Source organism: Rhinoderma darwinii, chromosome 2 (genome assembly GCF_050947455.1).
Source record: "Rhinoderma darwinii isolate aRhiDar2 chromosome 2, aRhiDar2.hap1, whole genome shotgun sequence".
NCBI lineage: Eukaryota > Metazoa > Chordata > Amphibia > Anura > Rhinodermatidae > Rhinoderma > Rhinoderma darwinii.
The window spans coordinates 284,876,192-284,896,780 of NC_134688.1; the positions used below are offsets into that span (position 1 = coordinate 284,876,192).

Here is a 20,589-nt window from a genome sequence, read left to right on the forward strand (position 1 = left end):
TGAACGGAAGTGTGATGTGACAACTTGTGTTATCACATCAGTTTGCCAGTCAGAGTGTGTATGTGTTGGGGATGCCAACAGCAGGGAGGAATGAATAGGAAGATTAGCCGCCTTTTATGCTATCTATTACATTCTCAGGTTGCATAGGCAATCCGCCACCTTCCAAGGTGGGGGGTAGATGACTCCATTAAGAATATTTAGTTATAATTCGGACAGTACAAAGGAGTTTTGTCCATTGAGACTAATGTGAACCATATGTTGATTATGAGAAGACCACTAGAGAATCACAAGCTGTGCATGCGCGTATCCAATGGGATAGTTATTGATGTTAGACACCCAATCAGAGTGAGGATTTTATGTACAATTCAGAGTGTAAATTTATAAAAGTGGAGAGAACGTGCGGAATGTGTTAATGCTCCCAGCCGGTCCTGAATAAGCCTTATCCTCTTGAAAACGCGGTCTCTTTTTACTGGTATTTTACAACAATACCTTTCCTATCTTTTGGATCCACTATAGGCTTTCGATCAAAAACCGAATCCAAAAACTGCATTTGCGAACCTGGCCTTAGGCTTTTTCCACGCTTTTTGTGTAACTTCTTTGGGCTTGTAAAAATCAAAAAATATGATGTGTTTTTTTTTTTTTAAAGGTGGCATTTTTAATTTTACTCTTTTGGTGTGTTTATTTTATTTCTAGAGAGAAGCCTATGGAAAAAAAAACGCTGGGAAATAAACCAAACAAAAACATGCCAAATCCATCCCTTGCTGCGATTTAAAAAAAAAACAAAAAAAAACAAAACACGATTTGTAGTGAGTTTAATAATTCCCTATTGACTTCAAACTAATAGTCAGTTTTTGGCGCAACCCCCCCCCCCCCCCATCAAAAACACCACAAAACACATGGCACTTAAAATGGTGTTTTTTTTTATTCATAAACAAAATTTACCACCTATCCAGAGGATCGGTGATAAATATCTGATCTGTGGTGTCCGACCCGCTGGGACCCCCACCGATCACGAGAACTAACTTACCTTACCGTTTCTGGGAGTCGCATAGGAATGGAGCGGTAGTGCGCATGCTTAGCCACCGCTCCAATCATTTTAATGAGGGTAAATATTAAATATTGATTATGGGAAAACCACTAAGGCTTTTACAGTTTTGTTTATAGCAGGCGTTTATGTTTTTGCATTTCTCTATCAAATTCGGTAGAGCAGCCTATGGGAAAAAAAACAATACATAGAAAGTGCTGCGTTCTGAAAAAAACGCCATTGACCCAAAAAGCTAGAAAAACACTAAACACTAAACAAACTAGCCTGGTTTCTAAAGCATTTTATATTTTACTATAGACATTCAACTAATTGGCCACAGCGCTAAACAAAACGCAGGAAGAAAAAAAAAAACACGCGTTTTAAAAAAAATAAAAATTACCAGTTTAAATAATCAAGGCTGAATATCCGTCCCGGTGGCGTGAACCACAACAATTATATCCTTAACTATAGAGCACTTCTATTCTGCCTCTCCTGGCACTATCCACTTGGATAAACACAATTTCTCATTAACCCCTTAACGCACCATGACGTAACTGTACGTCATGGTGAGCAGTAAGTTCGCGCACCTTGACGTACAGTTACGTCAGTGCTTTGACAGTTAACCGCCGCGCGGCGCTACACCGCAGCGGCGGTTAACTGTGCAGGCTGTCAGCCCTGCTCTCCCCGTTGCCGATCAGCGGCCTGTCGCCGCTGATATCGACAGTTAACCCCTTAATTGCGGCGCTCGATTTTGAACGCCACAATTAAGGTCTTTAGCGCCGATCGGCAGCCCCCATGTGAAATCACGGGGGCTGGCGATGGTACCCATGGCAACCGGACGCCAGACAATGGCTTCCGGGTTGCCATGTACAGAAGCCTATGAGGACCACCCCGAGGGTGGTCGTCGTAGGCTTCCTGTCAGTGTGACTGTCTCGTCACAATGACAGTTGAAATGCATTACACTACGTGTGTAGTGTAATGTATTCCAGCAGCGATCAGAGCTGCAAGTCTAAGTGTCCCCTAGTGGGACAAGTGAAAAAAGTAAAAAAAAGAATAAAAATGTTTTAAAAAAAGTGTAAAAATAAAAGTTATAAGTGACATAAACAAAAACTGCTTTTTTTCCTATAATAAGTCTTTCATTATAGGAAAAAAAATGAACACGTAAAAAAAAAGTACACATATTTAGTATCACCGCGTTCGTAACGACCCCAACTATAAAACTATAATATTATTTTTCCCGCACAGTGAACGCCGCAAAAAAAAATAAACGAAAAACAATGCCAGAATCACTATTTTTTGGTCACCACCCCTCACAAAATATGTAATAAAAAGTGATCAAAAAGTCGCATGTACGCCAAAATAGTACCGATACAAACTACAACCCGTCCCGCAAAAAACAAGCCCTTACACAGCTTTTTTGACTGAAAAATAAAAAAGTTACGGCTCTCAGAATATGGTGACACAGAAAATACATTATTTTCTAAATAAGTTATTTTATTGCTCAAACGCTGCAAAACATAAAATAACGTATATACATATGGTATCGCCGTAATCGTACCGACCCGCAGAATAAAGTATAATAGTCATTTATAGCCCAGGGTAAACACCGTCAAAAATAAATAAAAATCATTGTCAGAATTGATGGTTTTTGGTCACCTGGCTTGCCGAAAAATTGAATAAAAAGTGATCAACAAAATTGCATGTACCCCAAAATGGTACCAATGAAAAATACAGATTGTCCTGCAACACGGCTCCGGTGGTGAAAAAATAAAAAAAGTTCCGGCTCCCAGATTATGGCGATGCAAAATGTGCAGAGTGTTCCAAAAGTGGATAAGATCGGGCACCATTTATCCGCGCGACACCGGCCACATATCTGTGGATTATTATTTATTTACCCCATTATTATACCCTCTTATTATGCCCCTGATGTACTCTGCCCAGCCTACATGTGCCCCAACATTATAAACTGAAATACCAGCAAAACGCCAGAGCTACTACCAAGCAAAATATGCGCTCCAAAAGCCAAATGGCGTCCCTCCCTTCTGAGCCCTACAGCGTGCCCAAACAGCCGTTTATGTCCACCGATATGGCATCGTACCAAAAAATGGTACCAATAAAAACGACAGCTCGTCCCGCAAAAAATAAGCCCCCACACCGCTCTATTGACAGAAAAATAAAAAAGTAGTGGCTCTTGGAAAGCGGGGAGGAAAAACGAAAAAGCAAAACATGAATCAGTTCGTAAAGGGTTAATTACTTTCTAATGAAAAAACATTTATGACCACATGTGGGGTATTGCCGTACTCGGGAGAAATTGCTTTACAAACGTTGGGGTGCATTTTCTCGTTTATCCTTTGTGAAATTGAAAAAATTCAACATTTTAGTGGAAATAATGTTGATATTAATTTTCACGGCCTAATTCTAATAAATTCTGCAAAAGACGTGTGGGGCCTAAATGCTCACTAAACCCCTAGATAGATTCCTTAAGTGGTGTAGTTTCCCAAATGGGGTTACTTTTGGGGGGCTTCCACTGTTTGTCTCTCAGGGGCTTTGCAAATTCGACATGACACCCAAAAACATTCCAGCTAAATTTGAGCTCCAAAAGCCAAATAGCGCTCCTTCCCTTCTAAGCCCCGGTGTGGGTCCAAACAGTAGTTTATTACCACATATGGGGTATTTACGTAATCAGGAGAAATTGTTTTACATATGTTGGGGTGCTTTTTCTCCTTTATTCCTTGTAAAAATTAAAAATGGCTACCTTTTTTCAGAAAAAAAGTAGATTTTCATCTTCACATACTAATTCAAACAAATTTAGCAAAAAAACTGTGGGTTCAAAATGCTAACTATACCCATAGATAAATTCCTTGAGGGGTATAGTTTCCAAAATGGGGTCACTATTGGGGGGTTTCCACGGTTTTCTTCCCTCCAGTGCATTGCAAACGCGACACGGCACTGAAAACTATTCCAGCAAAATCAGAAATCCAAATGGTGCTCCTTCTCTTGAGGCCTGCTGTGGGTCCAAACAGCAATTTATTACCACATATGGGGTATTGCTATAATCGGAAGACATTGCTTTACATATGTTGGGGTGTTTTTTCTACTTTATTCCTTGTAAAAATTTAAAATTTCCTATTTTTTTCACAAAAAAAGTAGATTTTCACCTTCACATACTAATTCAAATAAATTTAGCAAAAAAACTGTGGGTTCAAAATGCTAACTATACCCATAGATAAATTCCTTGAGGGGTATAGTTTCCAAAATGGGGTCACTTTTGGGGTGTTTCCACTGTTTTGGCAGCACAAGGCCTCCTCACACCTGACATGGTACCTAAAATATATTCTAATAAAATAGAGGCCCAAAATCCACTAGGTGCTCCTTTGCTTCTGAGGCCTGTGTTTCAGTCCATGACCGCGCTAGGGCCACATGTGGGGTATTTCTAAAAACTGCAGAATCTGGGCAATAAATATTGAGTTGCATTTCTTGGGTAAAACCTTCTGTGGTACAGAAAAAATTTATTACAAATGAATTTTTGAAGAAAAAAAATGAAATTTGTAAATTTCACCTCTACTTTGCTTTAATTCCTGTGAAACGCCTAAAGGGCTAAAATACTTTGTGAATGCTGTTTTGAATACTTTGATGGGTGCAGTTTTCAAAATGGGGTGATTTATGGGGACTTTCTAATATATAAGGCCCTCAAAGCCATTTCAGAACTGAACTGGTCCCTGAAAAAATAGACTTGAAATTTTCTTGAAAATATGAGAAATTGCTGCTAAAGTTCTAAGCGTTGTAACGTCCTAGAAAAATAAAAGAATGTTCAAAAAACGACGCAAACATAAAGTAGACATATGGGAAATATAAACTAGTATGTATTTTGTGTGGTATTACTATCTGTTTTACAAGTAAATACATTAAAATTTAGAAAAATGCTAATTTTTGCTAATTTTCTCTAAATTTTGGCGTTTCTTACAAATAAATATTGAATTTAATGACAAAATTTTTTCAGTATCATAAAGTACAACATGTCACGAGAAAACAATCCCAGAATCGCTTGGATAGGTAAAAGCATTCTGGAGTTATTACCACATAAAGTGACACATGTCAGATTTGCAAAAATGGGGCTGGTCCTGAAGGCCAAAACAGGCTTAGACACTAAGGGGTTAATATCATTGGGGGACACAGCACCAGGCTATAGGCCACTGCCACTAGAAGGCTGACATTAGGTAAGAAAGTGATAGCAGGTCATACTCTCCCACATACACTGAGCTAATCAGTTTTAGCATAGTGCCTGTAGCAGGAAGTCATAACCTACTTCTCATGTCTGCTGCACTTTGTGTTTTAGTTCTATTTCTTTTCTTTTTTTCCCCAAGGGTTCAGGGTGGTTTGTCAGCCTGGTCAATTCCCTAAGGGAGCAAGTAAACCAGGCAGTACTCTGCACTGCGCTTCCTCCGCCGCCAGTTACCTAACACTTATTTATGCTTCCACAGATTGCATGCCGATACTATGTGTGATAGGTTACTCAAGTTTAGTATATGTATCCCGGGGATGGGTCAGTCATCTAGGAGGTCTTTTCCCCTTAAAGGGTTATTCCCATCTTTATAAATAGATTTATTTAGCTCAAGCTTGTAAAGAGAAGTATTTTTTCTAATTACCTTTATTTTTCAAAAGTATTTACTTTTCCCGTTATTTCATGCTAAGTTTCTGTTCGTTGCGTCAATGTTTATTGCTAGTTTCCTAGGGTTCCGGCCACCACTGCCTTCCTCTAGTGGTGGACACGCTTGCGCAATGACATCCCCTCCGCCCTTAGGATGCAAAGAGGGGGGTTGTTGAAGCGAGGGGGGTGTAAGGAGCTGATCAAGAGGGTGGTGGCGGTGCCGCGACAAGTGTTGTTCCAGGTGGGGGGTGTCGCCGCGAGGGGGGGGGGGGTAGTGGGTTACGGAGAAGGGTGGCTGGTGTTGGCAGTGAGTGGCGTGGGTGAATTGAAAGTGTTACTATAATACTATTTAGGGAATATGGGGGGGGGGGCGTTGGTCTCGCTCACGCTTACCATGCCTGGTTGAGACGATCGTTCTCCCGATGCTACTAGAACTAGATTATCTAGCAACGTCGGAAGCACGCACAGTGCAGAGCGGCTTGATTGACACTGAGCCGCTCACGCCCCCTTTTATAAAAGGTTACTAGCAGTAGCTGAGCCATCAAGTTGGAAAAAAAAAAGGTAGTTCGGAAAGGAATTTTTTAAAAAGTTTTAACAATAGATTTAGAATTTAATTTCGGATTAGGAGGATTTATAAAAAAAATATACTCAATTTGGGATTAACCCTTTAACAAGAGCATTTTCCTAAGAGGACTGCTATGTTCCAGTTTAGCACATTTTTTTTTTTATAGGAGGTCTATAGACCTCTCTGTTCCGCATTTTGGGGGTTATTTCCATCCCCAATTAGGATTATACGTTCTGTGAGAGGTCCCCCAAATTACTCCCAGCATTTCTTATTAATTTATATAGCTGACGCGCTGCTGCGTGGGTCCTTGCTAATTTAATCCATGGCTTCCCAAAGGACTAGGACCCAATAGTCTAGGCGGTTTTTCCAACCCACATCTAGTCATGTGCATCCTTATGACCTATTGGCCTCTGTGGTGCCTGCTCAGGTGACTTGCCAAAATTTCTCACTACGCAGGCTTTCTCCTGGGTGGTCTCCCTTTTCAGCGCGGGCTTCAAGTAAAGGCAGTATCACTTCTGCCATCCTTTCCAGAATCCTTCAGCCTCCTTTACAGTTCCTTGTCCCTCTTCAAGCCATTATGAGATATCTCACTCTACTTTAGTTCCTTAAGTTGCCTTCGTTGTGGCCCTTAATTCTATTAGACAGGTTCCGGAGCTGGCGGTACTTCTTGCAAGTCTTCCTTTCTGGTGATCCCCAAAAATAAGGTAGTGTTTTCCGGCCTGTTCCATCTCTTCTCCCAATGGTGGTCTCTGCCTTCCAGATCAATGAGGACATTTTCCTCACTTTCCATGGTCTTGATGTAGTTAAAGCGGTTCGCATTGATCTTGCTGTGACAATCCTTCAGACATTTGTGACCAGATGGTCCAAAACTACCATTGCTCGCTGAATTAGGTCTGATCTTGGAATCTAAGCAGCCCAAAAGCCAAAGCTCTCTTTTCAGGTTACAGCCCATTTCATGTAGGCTATCTGTGCACCCTGGGCGGAATGCCAGCAAGCTTCTGTCTCTCAGGTTTGAAAGCCTGCGGTACATTCCAAAATTCATACTCTGGCTTCATTTGATGTCAGCCTGGGTCGCAAGGTACTCCAAGCTGCTGCGCGTTAGGCAAGCCGCCTGGTAGATATCTTTTTGGCCCACCCTTTGTTAGCTTCAGGAGGAATCCCATGGTGCTTTGTCCTCCAATGATATAAACGAGAAAATTGGATTTTTGTACTTGCCGTGAATTTATTTTCTTGTCGAATTCATTGGGCGACACAGATCCTGTCCTCTTGTTGTTCTTGGGTCTGCCACTACCGGGACCCTAGATGTGCGGTCGTCTTCTCCTACAGATTTTTTTTATCTACTGATTAGAGCAAGTGTCTGTGGGAAGGGTATGAACTGCCTGGGCGGAGTAAACACTCTTTCTTACCTAGGGTAAGCCTCCTAGTGGCAAGGGCCTATACCCATAGTGCGGTGTCCCCCAATGAATTCAACAAGGGATTTGACGGTCAGTACAAAAAACTATTTATTTATTTTTGCGATCTGAGTCCTCAAAAGATCACAAGATGTTGAAAGCAAAACAAAGTAATTTTGAAACATTACTTTATAAAGCAGCTCATATATTCGGAGATCAAAATGTCTAAATACAGGAACTAAGCAGACTACCAACTATAGCAGCAACATTACATTTTCATACATACCAATGTTCTTCCACCTGAATTTTCGCATCCTTCCTGGACCATCACTGTGAAGGTCCCCATCAGCCAAGTACCGTTCCTGGTAAAGCCGCAAGCGTCGCTTGTCTTCGTCCATAGTAACTTTCCTAGAAATAAAAAGTCACGTCAAGTTTTATTGTAAACCTTAAACGAATTAGAAGTGAACTTCAGTAAAAGATATATACATGTGGATTTTGTTGACTTGTTCCTGCAGCTCATCATCTGATGGGAGGTCTTCATCTATGGCTTCTTCTTCATATTCATCGTCCTCATCAAATTCATCCTCATCGCCACTCCCAATATCACTTCCGGAAAATTCTGCCTCATCTTCCATGAAGTCCTGCAGTTTGCTGCAATTTATACATAGTTAGTTACTGAATAAGTAATAATCAGTAGTATATCTAAAAGTTCAAACTGTTACCACCAGATTTTTCTCTCACTTTTTATAGTGCAAAAGTTGTAAGTTTTTTCAGGTGGTTTTATTTTTTTTAGCTTTTGACTCCAACTACTTACAGCTTTCTTTTTTTCCCTTGTTTTCTCAAAATCTCCTCTTCATCATCATCATAAACCGAGATATTTTCTTTTCCGTCGTCATCATCATCATCATCACTTTTCTCCTCCTCTTCTCCTTCCTAGATGAAAATCAATTATATTTGTAAACATTTTTAGTGGCAAATAACCATCTCTTGGCGACCAAAAACTATTAGCCAATGTCAGTAAAGAAGACTGCATTATTGTAGCACAGAGGATAACAAATTCACATGGCTGTAATAAGTCTCTATACAGCTTACAGCACTGTAGTCATTATTAACACTACAGGTTTGAACTGCAATTTTTCACCAACCTTTTCACTGTCTGATTCATCGCATGGAAGGAGTTGAAAGTCACCAAACTCCTCTTCCTCTTCATCATTATTATTCTCTCTGCAAATATTTGATTACCTGTTTAACAAGCATTACTTAAAAAGTATTGACAAAGTAACCAAGTTATTTAAGATATAGCAATGCTTCATTAAAAGTTCACAGGCTATCATGTATTCAACTTTACTGTTTATTTACAATGTAATGGGAGTTGGAGGAATGCTAAAAAGGGAGAGAAAAAAAAACAGCGAGTATAAAAGGGGAATAGCCATTATGAGGCAAATTGAAATAATGAAAAAAATGAATGATGCCTGAATGGAGGAAGACTAACTGGAGGAGAAATACTGCAAATAATAATACTGTCTGCAGCAACAAGGCCAGTAGCAGATCTTTGGAGAAAAGAGTAATGCGAAATAAGAGCTCATAGTTACTGTTGTTCTGGAATGGAAACCACAGCTTCAGAAAACCGATGCTCTTTTTGCGACTGTATGTTAGCTTTGACCAAGCCTGAGGACTCTTGCGTTGAGCAATCCGCTAAACAAGAGAAGACCAGACAGTTATAAATGTGTAACGTCTTCAGACGCTGTAAGGCCTCATGCACACGGCCAGCGATTGCAGGCACGGCAGGCCACAGACGCCCGCTGGCCGCATTTTTGTGTCTGCGGCAAACAGAACCGGAAAGAAAATTTCAATAAGGCTATTTTTTCAGGGACCGGTTCAGTTGTGAAGTGGCTTTGAGGGCCTCATATTAGAAACTCCCTATAAAACACCCAACTTTAGAAAGTTCATTAACCCTTTTGGTGTTTTACAGAAATCAAAGCAAAGTGGAGGTGACCTTTGCAAATTAAATTCATTTTTTGCAGAAAATCTGTTTATTAATTTTTTTCTGTAACAGAAGATTTTACCACAGAAACACAACTCCATATTAATTGCACAGATTCTGCAGTTTTTAGAAATATCCCACATGTGGCCCTAGTGTGATAACGGACTGAAACACCGGCCTCAGGAGAAAAGGAGAACCTAGTGGATTTTGGGTCTCCTTTTTATTAGAATATATTTTAGGCACCAAGTCAGGTTTGAAGAGGGCTTGTGGGGCCAAAACAGTGGAAATACTCCAAAAGAGACACCATTTGGCAAACTACACCCCTCAAGGAATTTATCAAGGGGTATAGTGAGTATTTTAACCGCAAAGGTTTTTTGCTGAATTTAATGGAATTAGAATGTCAGAATGAAAATCTAAAATTTTTTCCAATGAAATGTAGAAATCTTCAATATTTACAAGGCATACAGGGGAAAAACGACCTCAGCATTTGAAAAGCACTCTCTCTTGATTACGGAAATACCCCATATGTGGTGATAAACTGCTGTCTGGACCCAGAGCAGGGCTCAGAAGGGAAGAAGCACCATTTGGCTTTTGGAGTTCAAATTTTGCTGGAATGGTTTTTGGGTGCAGTGTCACATTTGCAAAGCCCGTGGGGGAGCAAATCAGTGGAAACCACACAAAAGTGACCCCATTTGAGAAACTACACCCCTGAAGGAATTTATCGAGGGGTATAGTGAGCATTTTAACACCACAGGTTTTTGGCTGAATTTAGTACAATTAGGCCAAGAAAATCGACGTTTTTTTCTAATAAAATGTAGTTTTAGCTAAGATTTTTTCATTTTCACAATAGATAAAGGAGAAAAAAAAAAAGCACCCCAAAATTTGTAACGTGAACTCTTCTGAGCTTGGCAATACCCCATATACGGCAATAAAACGGCTGTTTGGACCCACGGCAGGGCTTAAAAGGGAAGGAAGACCATTTGGCTTTTGGAGCTCATGTCACATTTGCAAAGCCCCTGCGAGAACAAATCAGTGGAAACCACCGAAAAGTGACCATTTGGGAAACTACCCCTCGATAAATTCCTTTAGGGGTGTATAGCTAGCATTTTGACCCCAGTGGTTTTTTTTTTTTTTGCTGAATTTAGTGGAATTATGCTGGGAAGCGGATATGAAATGTTAAATACTTTTGTGTCAAAAAAGACAAAAGTATAATAGGTATGATACCTTTATTGGCGAACCATAAAAGTTATATATGCAAGCTTTCAGAACACACAGGCTACTTCTTCACGAAAAGTAGTTAACATTTCATATTGTCTCTGGCTAACACGGTACTACACTATATATTGCTGGGAAACTGAAAATTACATTTTTTTCTGATAAAACGTGGAAATTTTCACAAGGAAACAGGGAGACAAAGCACGCCAAGATTTGAAAAGCAATTTCTCCCGATTACAGCAATGCCCCATATGTGGTAACAAACTGCTGTTTGGACCCACAGCAGGGGTCAGAAGGGAAACACCACCATTTGGCTTTCGGAGAACAAGTTTTGCTGGAATGGTTTTCGGGAGCCAGGTCGCATGTGCAAAGCCCCTGAAGGACCTAAACTGTGGAAACCCCCTCAAAAGTAACCTCATTAGGGAAAATAAAACCCTTAAGGAACTTATCGAAGGGTATAGTCAGCATTTAGATCCCACAGGTTTATTGTGCAATTAGAATGTGAAAATGAATATCAACATTTTTTCCACTAAAACGTTTACATTTTTCATTTCTGCAAGGGTTAAAGGAGAAAAAGCCCCCCCAACATTTGTAAAGCAATCTCTCCCAAGTACGGCAATACCCCATATGTGGCAATAAACTGCTGTTTGGTTACACGGCAGGGCTCCGAAAAGCAGGAGTGCTATTTGGCATGCAGATTTAGCAAAATCCTGGAGGTACCAGAGTATAGTGGAAGCCCCCAAGAAGTGACCCTATTTTAGAAACTACACCTCTCAAGGCATTTATCATTTGCCTGGACATATGACAGGGCTCAGAAGTGAAGAGCACCTTGCACAGTTGGTCTAATTTGGTGATTTTCACAGCATTGGCCAACAACTGCAGAGGCTCTGAGGTCAAATAGTAAAACAAACATCAAGTAGTGACCGCTATTTTGGAAACTACACCCCTTAACCCCTTAGTGACCAGCCCATTTTAGGCCTTAATGACCAAGCTATTTTATTCGTTTTTCTAGTCGCATTCAAAGAGCTATAACGTTTTTATTTTTTCGTCTACATAGCTGTATGAGGACTTGTTTTTTGCGGGATTAGTTGTGCTTTTTAATAGCACAATTTTTGGGTACATATAATTTTTATATTAACTTTTATTAACCTTTTGGGGGGGGGGGGATTATAAAAAAAAAACTGAAATTCCGCCATTGTTCTATGCGTTTTAAATTGACGCCGTTCACTGTGCGACGTAAATAACAGGTTACCTTTATTCTATGGGTCGGTACGATTACGGCGATACCACATATGTAGAGGTTATTTTATGTTTTACGACTTTTGCACAATAAAAACACTTTTGAACTAAAATTATTTGTTTTTGCATCGTCTCTTTCCAAGAGCCGTAATTTTTTTATTTTTCCATCAATGTAGTGATTTTTTAGGCTTGTTTTCTGTGGGACAAGACGTAGTTTTGAATGGTACTGTTTTGGGGTGCATGGGACTTATTGATTCATTTTTATTATGACTCTTTTGGGGGGCAATGGAAAAAAATTGCAATTTCGCCATAGTTTTTTGAATTTTTTTTTTTACAGTGTTCACTTTGCGGTTTAAATTACATATTAACTTTATTAATGGAGTCATTACGGTCGCGGCGATACCACGTGTACTTTTTTTTTACACTTTTACTAAATAAAACCACTTTTTATGGAGAAAAATGGATTAATTTTTTTACTGTACTTTTTATTAATAATCTTTATTTCACTTTGATGACTGATTTTATTAGTCCCACTAGGGGACTTTACTGTGCGATGTTCCGATCGCTGCTATAATGCTCTGGTATACTTCGTATAGCAGAGCATTATTGCCTGTCAGTGTAAATCTGACAGGCAATCTGTTAGGACGTGCCTCCGGCGCGTCCTAACAGGCATATGTCCAGGGCAGACCTGGGGGCTTTTATCAGTCCCCCGGCTGCCATGACACCCCATCGGAGACCCGCGATTGCATTCGCGGGCCGCCGATGGGTGACAGAGGGAGCTCACTCCCTCTGTAAACAAAGTTAAATGCCGCGGTCGCTATTGACGGCGGCATTTAACGGGTTAAACGGCCGCGATCGAAGTAAACTTCGATCGCGGGCGTTGGAGCAGGAGCTCAGCTGTCATCAGACAGCAGAGCCCCGGCTCCTGCCTGCACGGGAGACCCGTGCAGGACTTAGACTAGGCTGACGTGAAAAGGCGTCAGCCTAGCCTAAAGCCCATTAGTGACCGACGTAAAAAGGCGTATTAGTGGTCACTAAGGGGTTAAGGAATTTTAAAGGGGTGTAGTGAGCATTTTGACCCTCACAGGTGTTTTTTCATTAGAAATGGATGCGCAGCGGATTGAGCAGTGAAAATTGCAATTTTCCACTGATATGCCATTTTAGTGCACAATATGTTGTGCCCAGTTTGTGCCACCGAAGATAAATACCTCATTAAATGTTCAGCGGGTTCTCCCGGGTATGGCGATGCCATATATGGGGATGTGAAACTGCTGTTTGGGCACGCTGTAGGATTCAGAAGTGAGGGAGCGCCATTTGGAGTGCAGATTTTGCTTGGTAGTTGTTCTGTTTAGGGTCTTACTGCTATTTCAGTTTATAACGTGGGGACATATGTAAGCTGTGCGAAGTACATCAGGGCATAAAAGAGGGTATAATAATGCGGTACATAAATTTTAATCCGCAGATGTGAGGCCAGTGTTGCACTGATAAATGGTGCCCAATCTTATCCGCTTTTGTAACGATCTGCACATTTTATGTTGTCATTCTGAGAGCCAGAACGTTCTTATTTTTTCTTCATCGGGGCGGTGAGGGCTTATTTGTTGCGGGACAATCTGTAGTTTTCATTGGTACCATTTTGGGGTGTACACAGTTTTTTGATTCCATCTTTTGGCAGGCAAGGTGACCAAAAACAATCAATTCTGACAAAGTTTATCCTTTTTTCTTTTACAGTGTTCACCCGGGCTGGAACTAGCAGGCTTCCGTACTTGGCAGACTGGAGGCCACTGTTACGCTTCCGGTCTATCAGAACAGCCATCGGTACCCTGCGATTGGCATTGCAGGGTTCCGATCTGCTACGAAACCCCATATATGCATCGCTTGCTTTTGAGAACTGCATCTAAGGGGTTAATCGGCCGGATCGGAGACTAGCTCCGGTTCTGGCCTTGCCCCGGGGTGTCAGCTGTAATATACACCCGACAGCGATGGTGCAGGCTCAGCTTCTGAGCCCGAATCAGCAACACAACATAGCAGTACATTGTGTTGCGTTAAGTCCTTAACGACAACGGACTAGTACGTTGGAGGTCCTTAAAGGAACAGTGTCATCACAAATTATTTTTTTATATGTTAAAGATGTTAGTGCTTTATTAAAAACGTTTATATTCATTTGTGTGTTTGTGTTTTACTTTCTTATTTTTACACTTTTTCTTCCCTATGGGGGCTGCCATTTTTTGTTCCATTTCTGTCTGTGTCGATTAACGACACATACAGACATGGAATACGGCAGCCACAGTCCCATAGGGACTGCGAACGGCTCCCGTCCCATTGACTTCCGTGTACGGCGTCTGTGTGGGAACTGCGCATGCGCCGCTCCCACACAGTCCAATTCGAAATTGGCGCCATCCGGCGCCATTTTCCTGTGGACCGGAAGTCGCGGCCGGACAGTAATATTACTACTTCCGGTCGCGGCTTCCGGATTTGTGCACTTGGACCAGCGGCAGCAAACGGAGCGGACGGGCCGGAGGGAGCCGCGGCGGCAGGAGCAGGTAAGGGATTTCAATGTATGTTCGTGTTTGTGTGTGTTTACTACTGTATGTAAACCTACTACACTGTGTGTTAGCTCAAAAAATGGCGACACAGTGTAGGAGGTTACACCGTTCAAACCCCTCGTTTATCCCGGCACTAGCCAGGATAAAGGAGGGGGGGATGCTGAGAGCTCACTAGAGCGAGGGCTTTTAACCCAATGTTGCAATGCTGCAATTTTGGGAATAGCTCCATCTAGTGACCAAAAATGGGTAGTATTATAAATTAGAATTAATTTATAATATTTCCTGACTCGTGAAAAAAATAAAAAAAATTTGAACAATGTTTAATCACCCACACACTAAATGTTTAATTTTTTTTAAAAAAACATGTTTTTCTGGCAACACAATGCCTTTAAGGGGTTAAAACATCACTAGCCGGGAACCCTGCTCCCGTTAAGAGCTGTGAGAAGTGCCTGTAAATATAGCAGTTTAGCAATGGTAGCATCCTGAGCGGATTGAACTGCACAGGCTCAGATTATGCACTTGCATAGAGAGAGGATAAAGGAGATCTTTACAGCACATGCATATAATTTATTACAGGGCACTGGTGGAGGGCGGCTTGAGGGCAGAAGATGACGTAAGGTTAGCAAAGTGATTTCTTCAGGGAGGCATTTTCAAAAATAAAATTTTAGAAAAGGATATGGGCATAAGTAGACATAGGCAAAGCAATCATGTTGACAGGACTACCCCCTTGAAAAGATCATTTTGAAAATAATCAGCACATCTTCGGGTCTAAAAACTAAATTATATTAATAGTTGTAGGTTCACTGTAATCGGACAATCAGGAAAAGATACTTCAACTTCTGTCCATATGCCCTATACATGGACGTCATGGGGAGGGTGCTTAGCTCTATGAGGAGAGAGGACAGCCGCTTTATATGAATGGCCATTTATTCGATTTCCAATCCCTATATACGTGTACCTCAAGACCAGAGTTAACCCCTTCCCGACATCCGCCGTATATATACGGTGCTGTCGGGAGGTGCTTCCCGCAAAGCGCCGTACATGTACGGCGCAGTGATGGTGCGGGCTCAGAAGCAGCCGGCACCATCACCGCGGGGTGACAGCTGTATTATACAGCTGGCACCCTCCTGTAACTGCCAGGACCGGAGCTACTCTCCGATCCGGCAGATTAACCCCTCAGATGCTGCGCTCAATAGAGCGCAGTATCTGATAGGTTTTCACCCGATCGGCAACCCAGTGATGCAATCGCTGGGTTGCTGTGGCAATCGGACGCCAGAAAATGGCGTCCGAGTCTGCCTTGTACGGGAGCCGATGAGGACCCGCCTGCGGTAAGTCCTCATAGGCTTGCTGTCAGTGAATAACTGACAGCGCTAATACACTGCACTACTGCAGTTACGGCACTAGTAATGCGGTGATGAAAAAACATCTCAATGCGCAGGCCGGAGGGGAACATTCCTACAGTTTCAGGGCCCTAGTATTTAGGAACTAGGAAAGGGAAGGGACATAGCACATCCGCTGGAAGCGAGGGTGCCCGTATTATACCAGCGCAAAACTTTCCCAGTAATATTTCCCAAACTACGAAGGAGAAAAAGTCCCCAAAAGGTGCAGAGCGTTACAGAAGGGGATAAGAAAGAAAACCGTTTATCAGTGTGACACCGGCCTGTGCATGACGGATCGCTTCACAGCGTAACACACATCTATGGAGAATTGTATTATTTACCCCATTATTATACCCTCTTATTATGCCCTGATGTACTCCGCACAGATTACATATACCCCTGATATACTCCGCACAGATTACATATGCCACCACATTATAAACAGAAATACCAGCAAAACCCCAAACAGAACTATTACCAAGCAAAATCCATGCTCAAAATGGCGGTCTTTCCCTTCTTAGCCCTACAGTGTGCCCTAACAGCAATTTATGTCCACAAGTATGGCATTACCATACCCGGGAGAACCCGCTTAACAATTTATGTGGTAAGATTCTCTAGGGGCACAACATCTTGTGCGGTGAATGGGCAGAGTCTAAATTCTCACTACACCCCTTGATAAATGCCTTTAGGGGTGTCGTTTCTAAAACGGGGTCACTTTTGTTTGGTACATCAGTGGTTTTGCAAATGCAACATGGCATCCGCAAACCATTCCAGCAAAATCTACGCTCCAAAAGATAAATACCGCTCCTTTTCTTCTGAATGCTCCGATATATGTAAACTGCTGATTATAACCACATATGGGGTGTTACCGTACTCGGGAGAAATTACTTTACAAATGTTGGGGTGCTTTTTCTTCTCTATTCCTTGTAAAAATGAAAAATGTGTATCTAAAACGACATCTTGTTGTAAAAAAAAAATTATTTTTCATTTTCATGGCTTAATTTTAATTAATTCAGCAAAAAACCTTTGGGATCAAAATTTTCACTATACCCCTAGATGATTCCTCAGGGGGTGCAGTTTCCCAAATTGAGTCACTTTTGGGGTGTTTCCACTGTACTAGTACTACAGGGGCTCAGCAAATATGACATGACACCCAGAAACCATTCCAAAATCCAAATGGTGCTCCTTCCATTCTGAGCCCTACCGTGTGTCCAAACAGATGTTTGTGACCACATGTGGGGTATTGTTTTACTCGGGAGAAGTTGCTTTACAAATTTTGCGGTGCTTTTTCTCCTTCAGTCCTTGTGGAAATGAAAAAAAAATACCTAAACCTACATTTTCTTTGAAAAAATGTCGATTTTCATTTTTACGGCCTACTTACAATAAGTTCTGTAAAACACCTGTGGGGTCAAACTGCTCACTGTACCCCTAGATAATTTCCTCATGGGGTGTAGTTTCCAAAATGGGGTCACTTGTGGGGGGTTTCCACTGTTTTGTCCCCTCAGGGGCTTTGCAAATGCGACATGGCCTCCGCAAACTATTCCTGCTAAATTTGAGCTCCAAGAGCCAAATGGCGCACTTTCCATTCTAAGCCCTGCCGTGTATCCAAACAAGCGTTTATTACCACATGTGGGGTATTGTTTTACTCGGGAGAAATTGCTCTACAAATGTTGTGGTGCTTTTTCTACTTTAGTTCTTTTGGAAATGAAAAAAAATTAGCTAAACCTACATTTTATTTGAAAAAATTTAGATTTTCATTTTCATGGCCTAGTTCCAAAAATTTTTGCAAAAAAACTGGCCGGTCAAAATTCTTGCTACACCCCTAGATAAGTTCCTCGAGGGGTGTAGTTTCCCAAATGGGGTCACTTTTGGGGGGTTTCCACTGTTTTAGTTCCACTAGACCTGTTCAAAGCGGACATGGTGCCTAAAATATATTCTAATAAAAAGGAGGCCCAGAATCCACCAGGTGCTCCTTTGCTTCTGAGGCCGGTGCTTCAGTCCATTATCACACTAGGGCCATATGTGGGATATTTCCTAAAACTGCAGAACCTGGGCAATAAATATTGAGTTGCATTTCTTGGGTAAAACATTCTGTGGTACAAAAAAAATGGATTCAAAATGAATTTCTGGAAAAAAATAATGAACATTGTAAATTTCACCTCTACTTTGCCTTAATTCCTGCGCAATGTCTAAAGGGTTAAGAGACTTTCTAAATGCTGTTTTGAATACTTTGAGGGGTGCAATTTTTAAAATGGGGTGACTTATTGGGGGTTTCTAATATCTAAGGACCTCAAAGCCACTTCACAACTGAACTGGCCCCTGTAAAAATAGCATTTTGAAATTTTCTTGAAAATGTGAGAAATTGCTGCTAAAGTTCTAAGCCTTGTAACGTCCTAGAAAAAGAAAATGATGATCAAAAAACGATGCCAATCTAGACATATGGGGGATGTTAGTTAGTTAGTTATGCTGGGTCAATTGTGCAGGTTTATTTCCATGAAGAAAAGGAGGGGGGGGGGGGGTTGGTTTATCTCCCACATCAAACCTAGCATGTACAGATCCAAAATTTTCATAGACACACCCCCCCCCCCCCCACATCTGCCATCGGGGGAGGGGGGCAGTCTGGAGGATCAAAAACACGTTAGATTGTCAAACAAAGGCAAACAAAAAAATCAAATCAAGCAACCTGACCTAATGGTGGCATTTGGTTCATAGAAGACAAAGGAGACCAAACCTAAAATGATAAACCTCATTCTAGTAGATGCTTCTTTTAAATGTGACTCCTTTAAAAATGTAGCAGTTTGTTTTACCTTGTGAAATAAACTTTCCAGAGCATAATCCCAGAAGCTCATCCATGGGTTCTTTCTTGGACACAACCTCATCATGCCGAGTGGAGTCTGACAGGGAGCCTCTGAAGTTTCCTGAGCACAGGTCCAACAACTCTCCCATGTTGGCATCCATAGCATTCTCATCCATTGTATCCAATACTAGCCTTTGCTTAGCAGAGCTGTATTTACTCCTGTTGTGTCCTACATTTAGGAACCTTTGAAGACAAATATGGTCATTGCAGATATCAACAAACTACACGGCAGACCTAATAAGTGAAAACTGAGTGCAAAATGTTACACATAATTATTGAAAGCTTAAGTAAAAAGACTTTTTTAGAAAAATACTCCTCACCATAAAATCCTTTTCTTGTTTAGTTCATTGGGGAACAGAGACAGTGGGCTATTGCCACTAGGAGGCTTCACACCCCCAAAAAAAAAATAGAAAAGTTGTAGCCCCTTCTACAGGATAGACCCCACCTACAGAATGTGAGCTAATTCAGCCTGCCCATAAGAAGTAGGAGAAGCAAAAACAACAGGAGAGAATTCCTTCAACTGACAACCATGAAAAACCTTGAACAAAATGAGTGGAAGCTGTGTTTCTGGACGAGAAAAAGGATTTTATGGTAAATACTTAAAATCCTGTTTTCTTATTCATTACATTGGGGGAGTGGACAGACTGTAGGACGTCTTAAAGCAGTCCCCATGGACACTGTGTCCAAGGGTAGCAACTGCGGAGGAAAATGTGTGCAGCTGATGGAGATTGACAAAAGATTGCAAGGAAGCCTTGCACACCTGAATGGCAGAGGCCTGATAGCACACAACCCAGGTAGATACAAATCCCTCTGGTAGAGTGGACCGTGATCCAAAAAGGGTATACCTTATCCCAAACCCAGTAAGCCTCACGAATAGCCATCTGAATCAAATAGACAACCCCTTCCTAGGACCCCCTGGGAGGATAAACCGATTTGGGAAAGGAAGCAGTTACATAAGAGACAACATCCAGGTTGTGGAGGGAATGCTCCCTTGGATGACCGGGATGTGGCTGAAAAGGACAGTAGAACGATCTCCTCATTCAGGTGAAAGGACAAGATGACCTTAGGCAAGAAGGAGGGTACCATACGGAGCACCACCTTTTTCTGATGAGTTAGGATTGGAGAGCGGCATGACAAAGCCACCGGTTAAGAGGCCAATCATTGCTATCAGGAAAACCACCTTCCACGAGAGAGGTGAAAGTAGACCTCTCATCTCGCAAAGGTTTAAATGGAGCAGATTGCAGAACCTCCAAAACAAAAGTTGATACAATGAAGAAATCGGAAAACGATAAGTTCTTGATATTGGACTTGGAGGCAAGGGCGACTGAACAGGATGGAAAGTGCTGACACCAGTCACTGAAGGAAGCTAAGGGCCAAACCCTGATCCAGGCCACCCTTAGAGAGGAAGGTAAGAACTCTGAAGAGAGAAAATCGCAAGGGAGGGAGATTTCAATCCCCACACCAACAAAAGCAGGTATGATGATAAATGCGCGCCCAAAAAAGCTTACAAGTCTTGAAAATGGTAAGAATAACCCTCCCCGACAAACCGTGTACCCACAGAACGGTGGCCTTGACAGCCACACTGTTAAACGTAGCAACTTTAAATTTTGGTGGAAGAGAGGGTCCCTGAGAGAGGTGGTTGGGATGGGGAGGCAAGGGCCAATGGACGTCTGCCAGTAACAATGACCTGGCCAATCTGGCACTACCAGGATGGCTGGAGTCCCTTCGGCCTAGAGTCGTCGGA

General features: G+C 41.7%; 1 protein-coding gene across 1 annotated transcript in view; it reads right to left on the reverse strand.

Moving 5' to 3' along the window:
- The window catches only part of CLSPN (claspin), a 78,817-nt gene that overhangs the window by 11,447 nt on the left and 46,781 nt on the right, over nt 1-20,589 (reverse strand). The window contains exons 15-20 of the mRNA XM_075853366.1: nt 18,796-19,028; nt 9,221-9,323; nt 8,774-8,852; nt 8,443-8,561; nt 8,115-8,279; nt 7,915-8,036 (exon numbers count right to left, since the gene is read on the reverse strand). Of these exons, the coding sequence (XP_075709481.1) occupies nt 7,915-8,036; nt 8,115-8,279; nt 8,443-8,561; nt 8,774-8,852; nt 9,221-9,323; nt 18,796-19,028 (821 nt within the window). The remainder of the gene's footprint in view (nt 1-7,914; nt 8,037-8,114; nt 8,280-8,442; nt 8,562-8,773; nt 8,853-9,220; nt 9,324-18,795; nt 19,029-20,589) is intronic.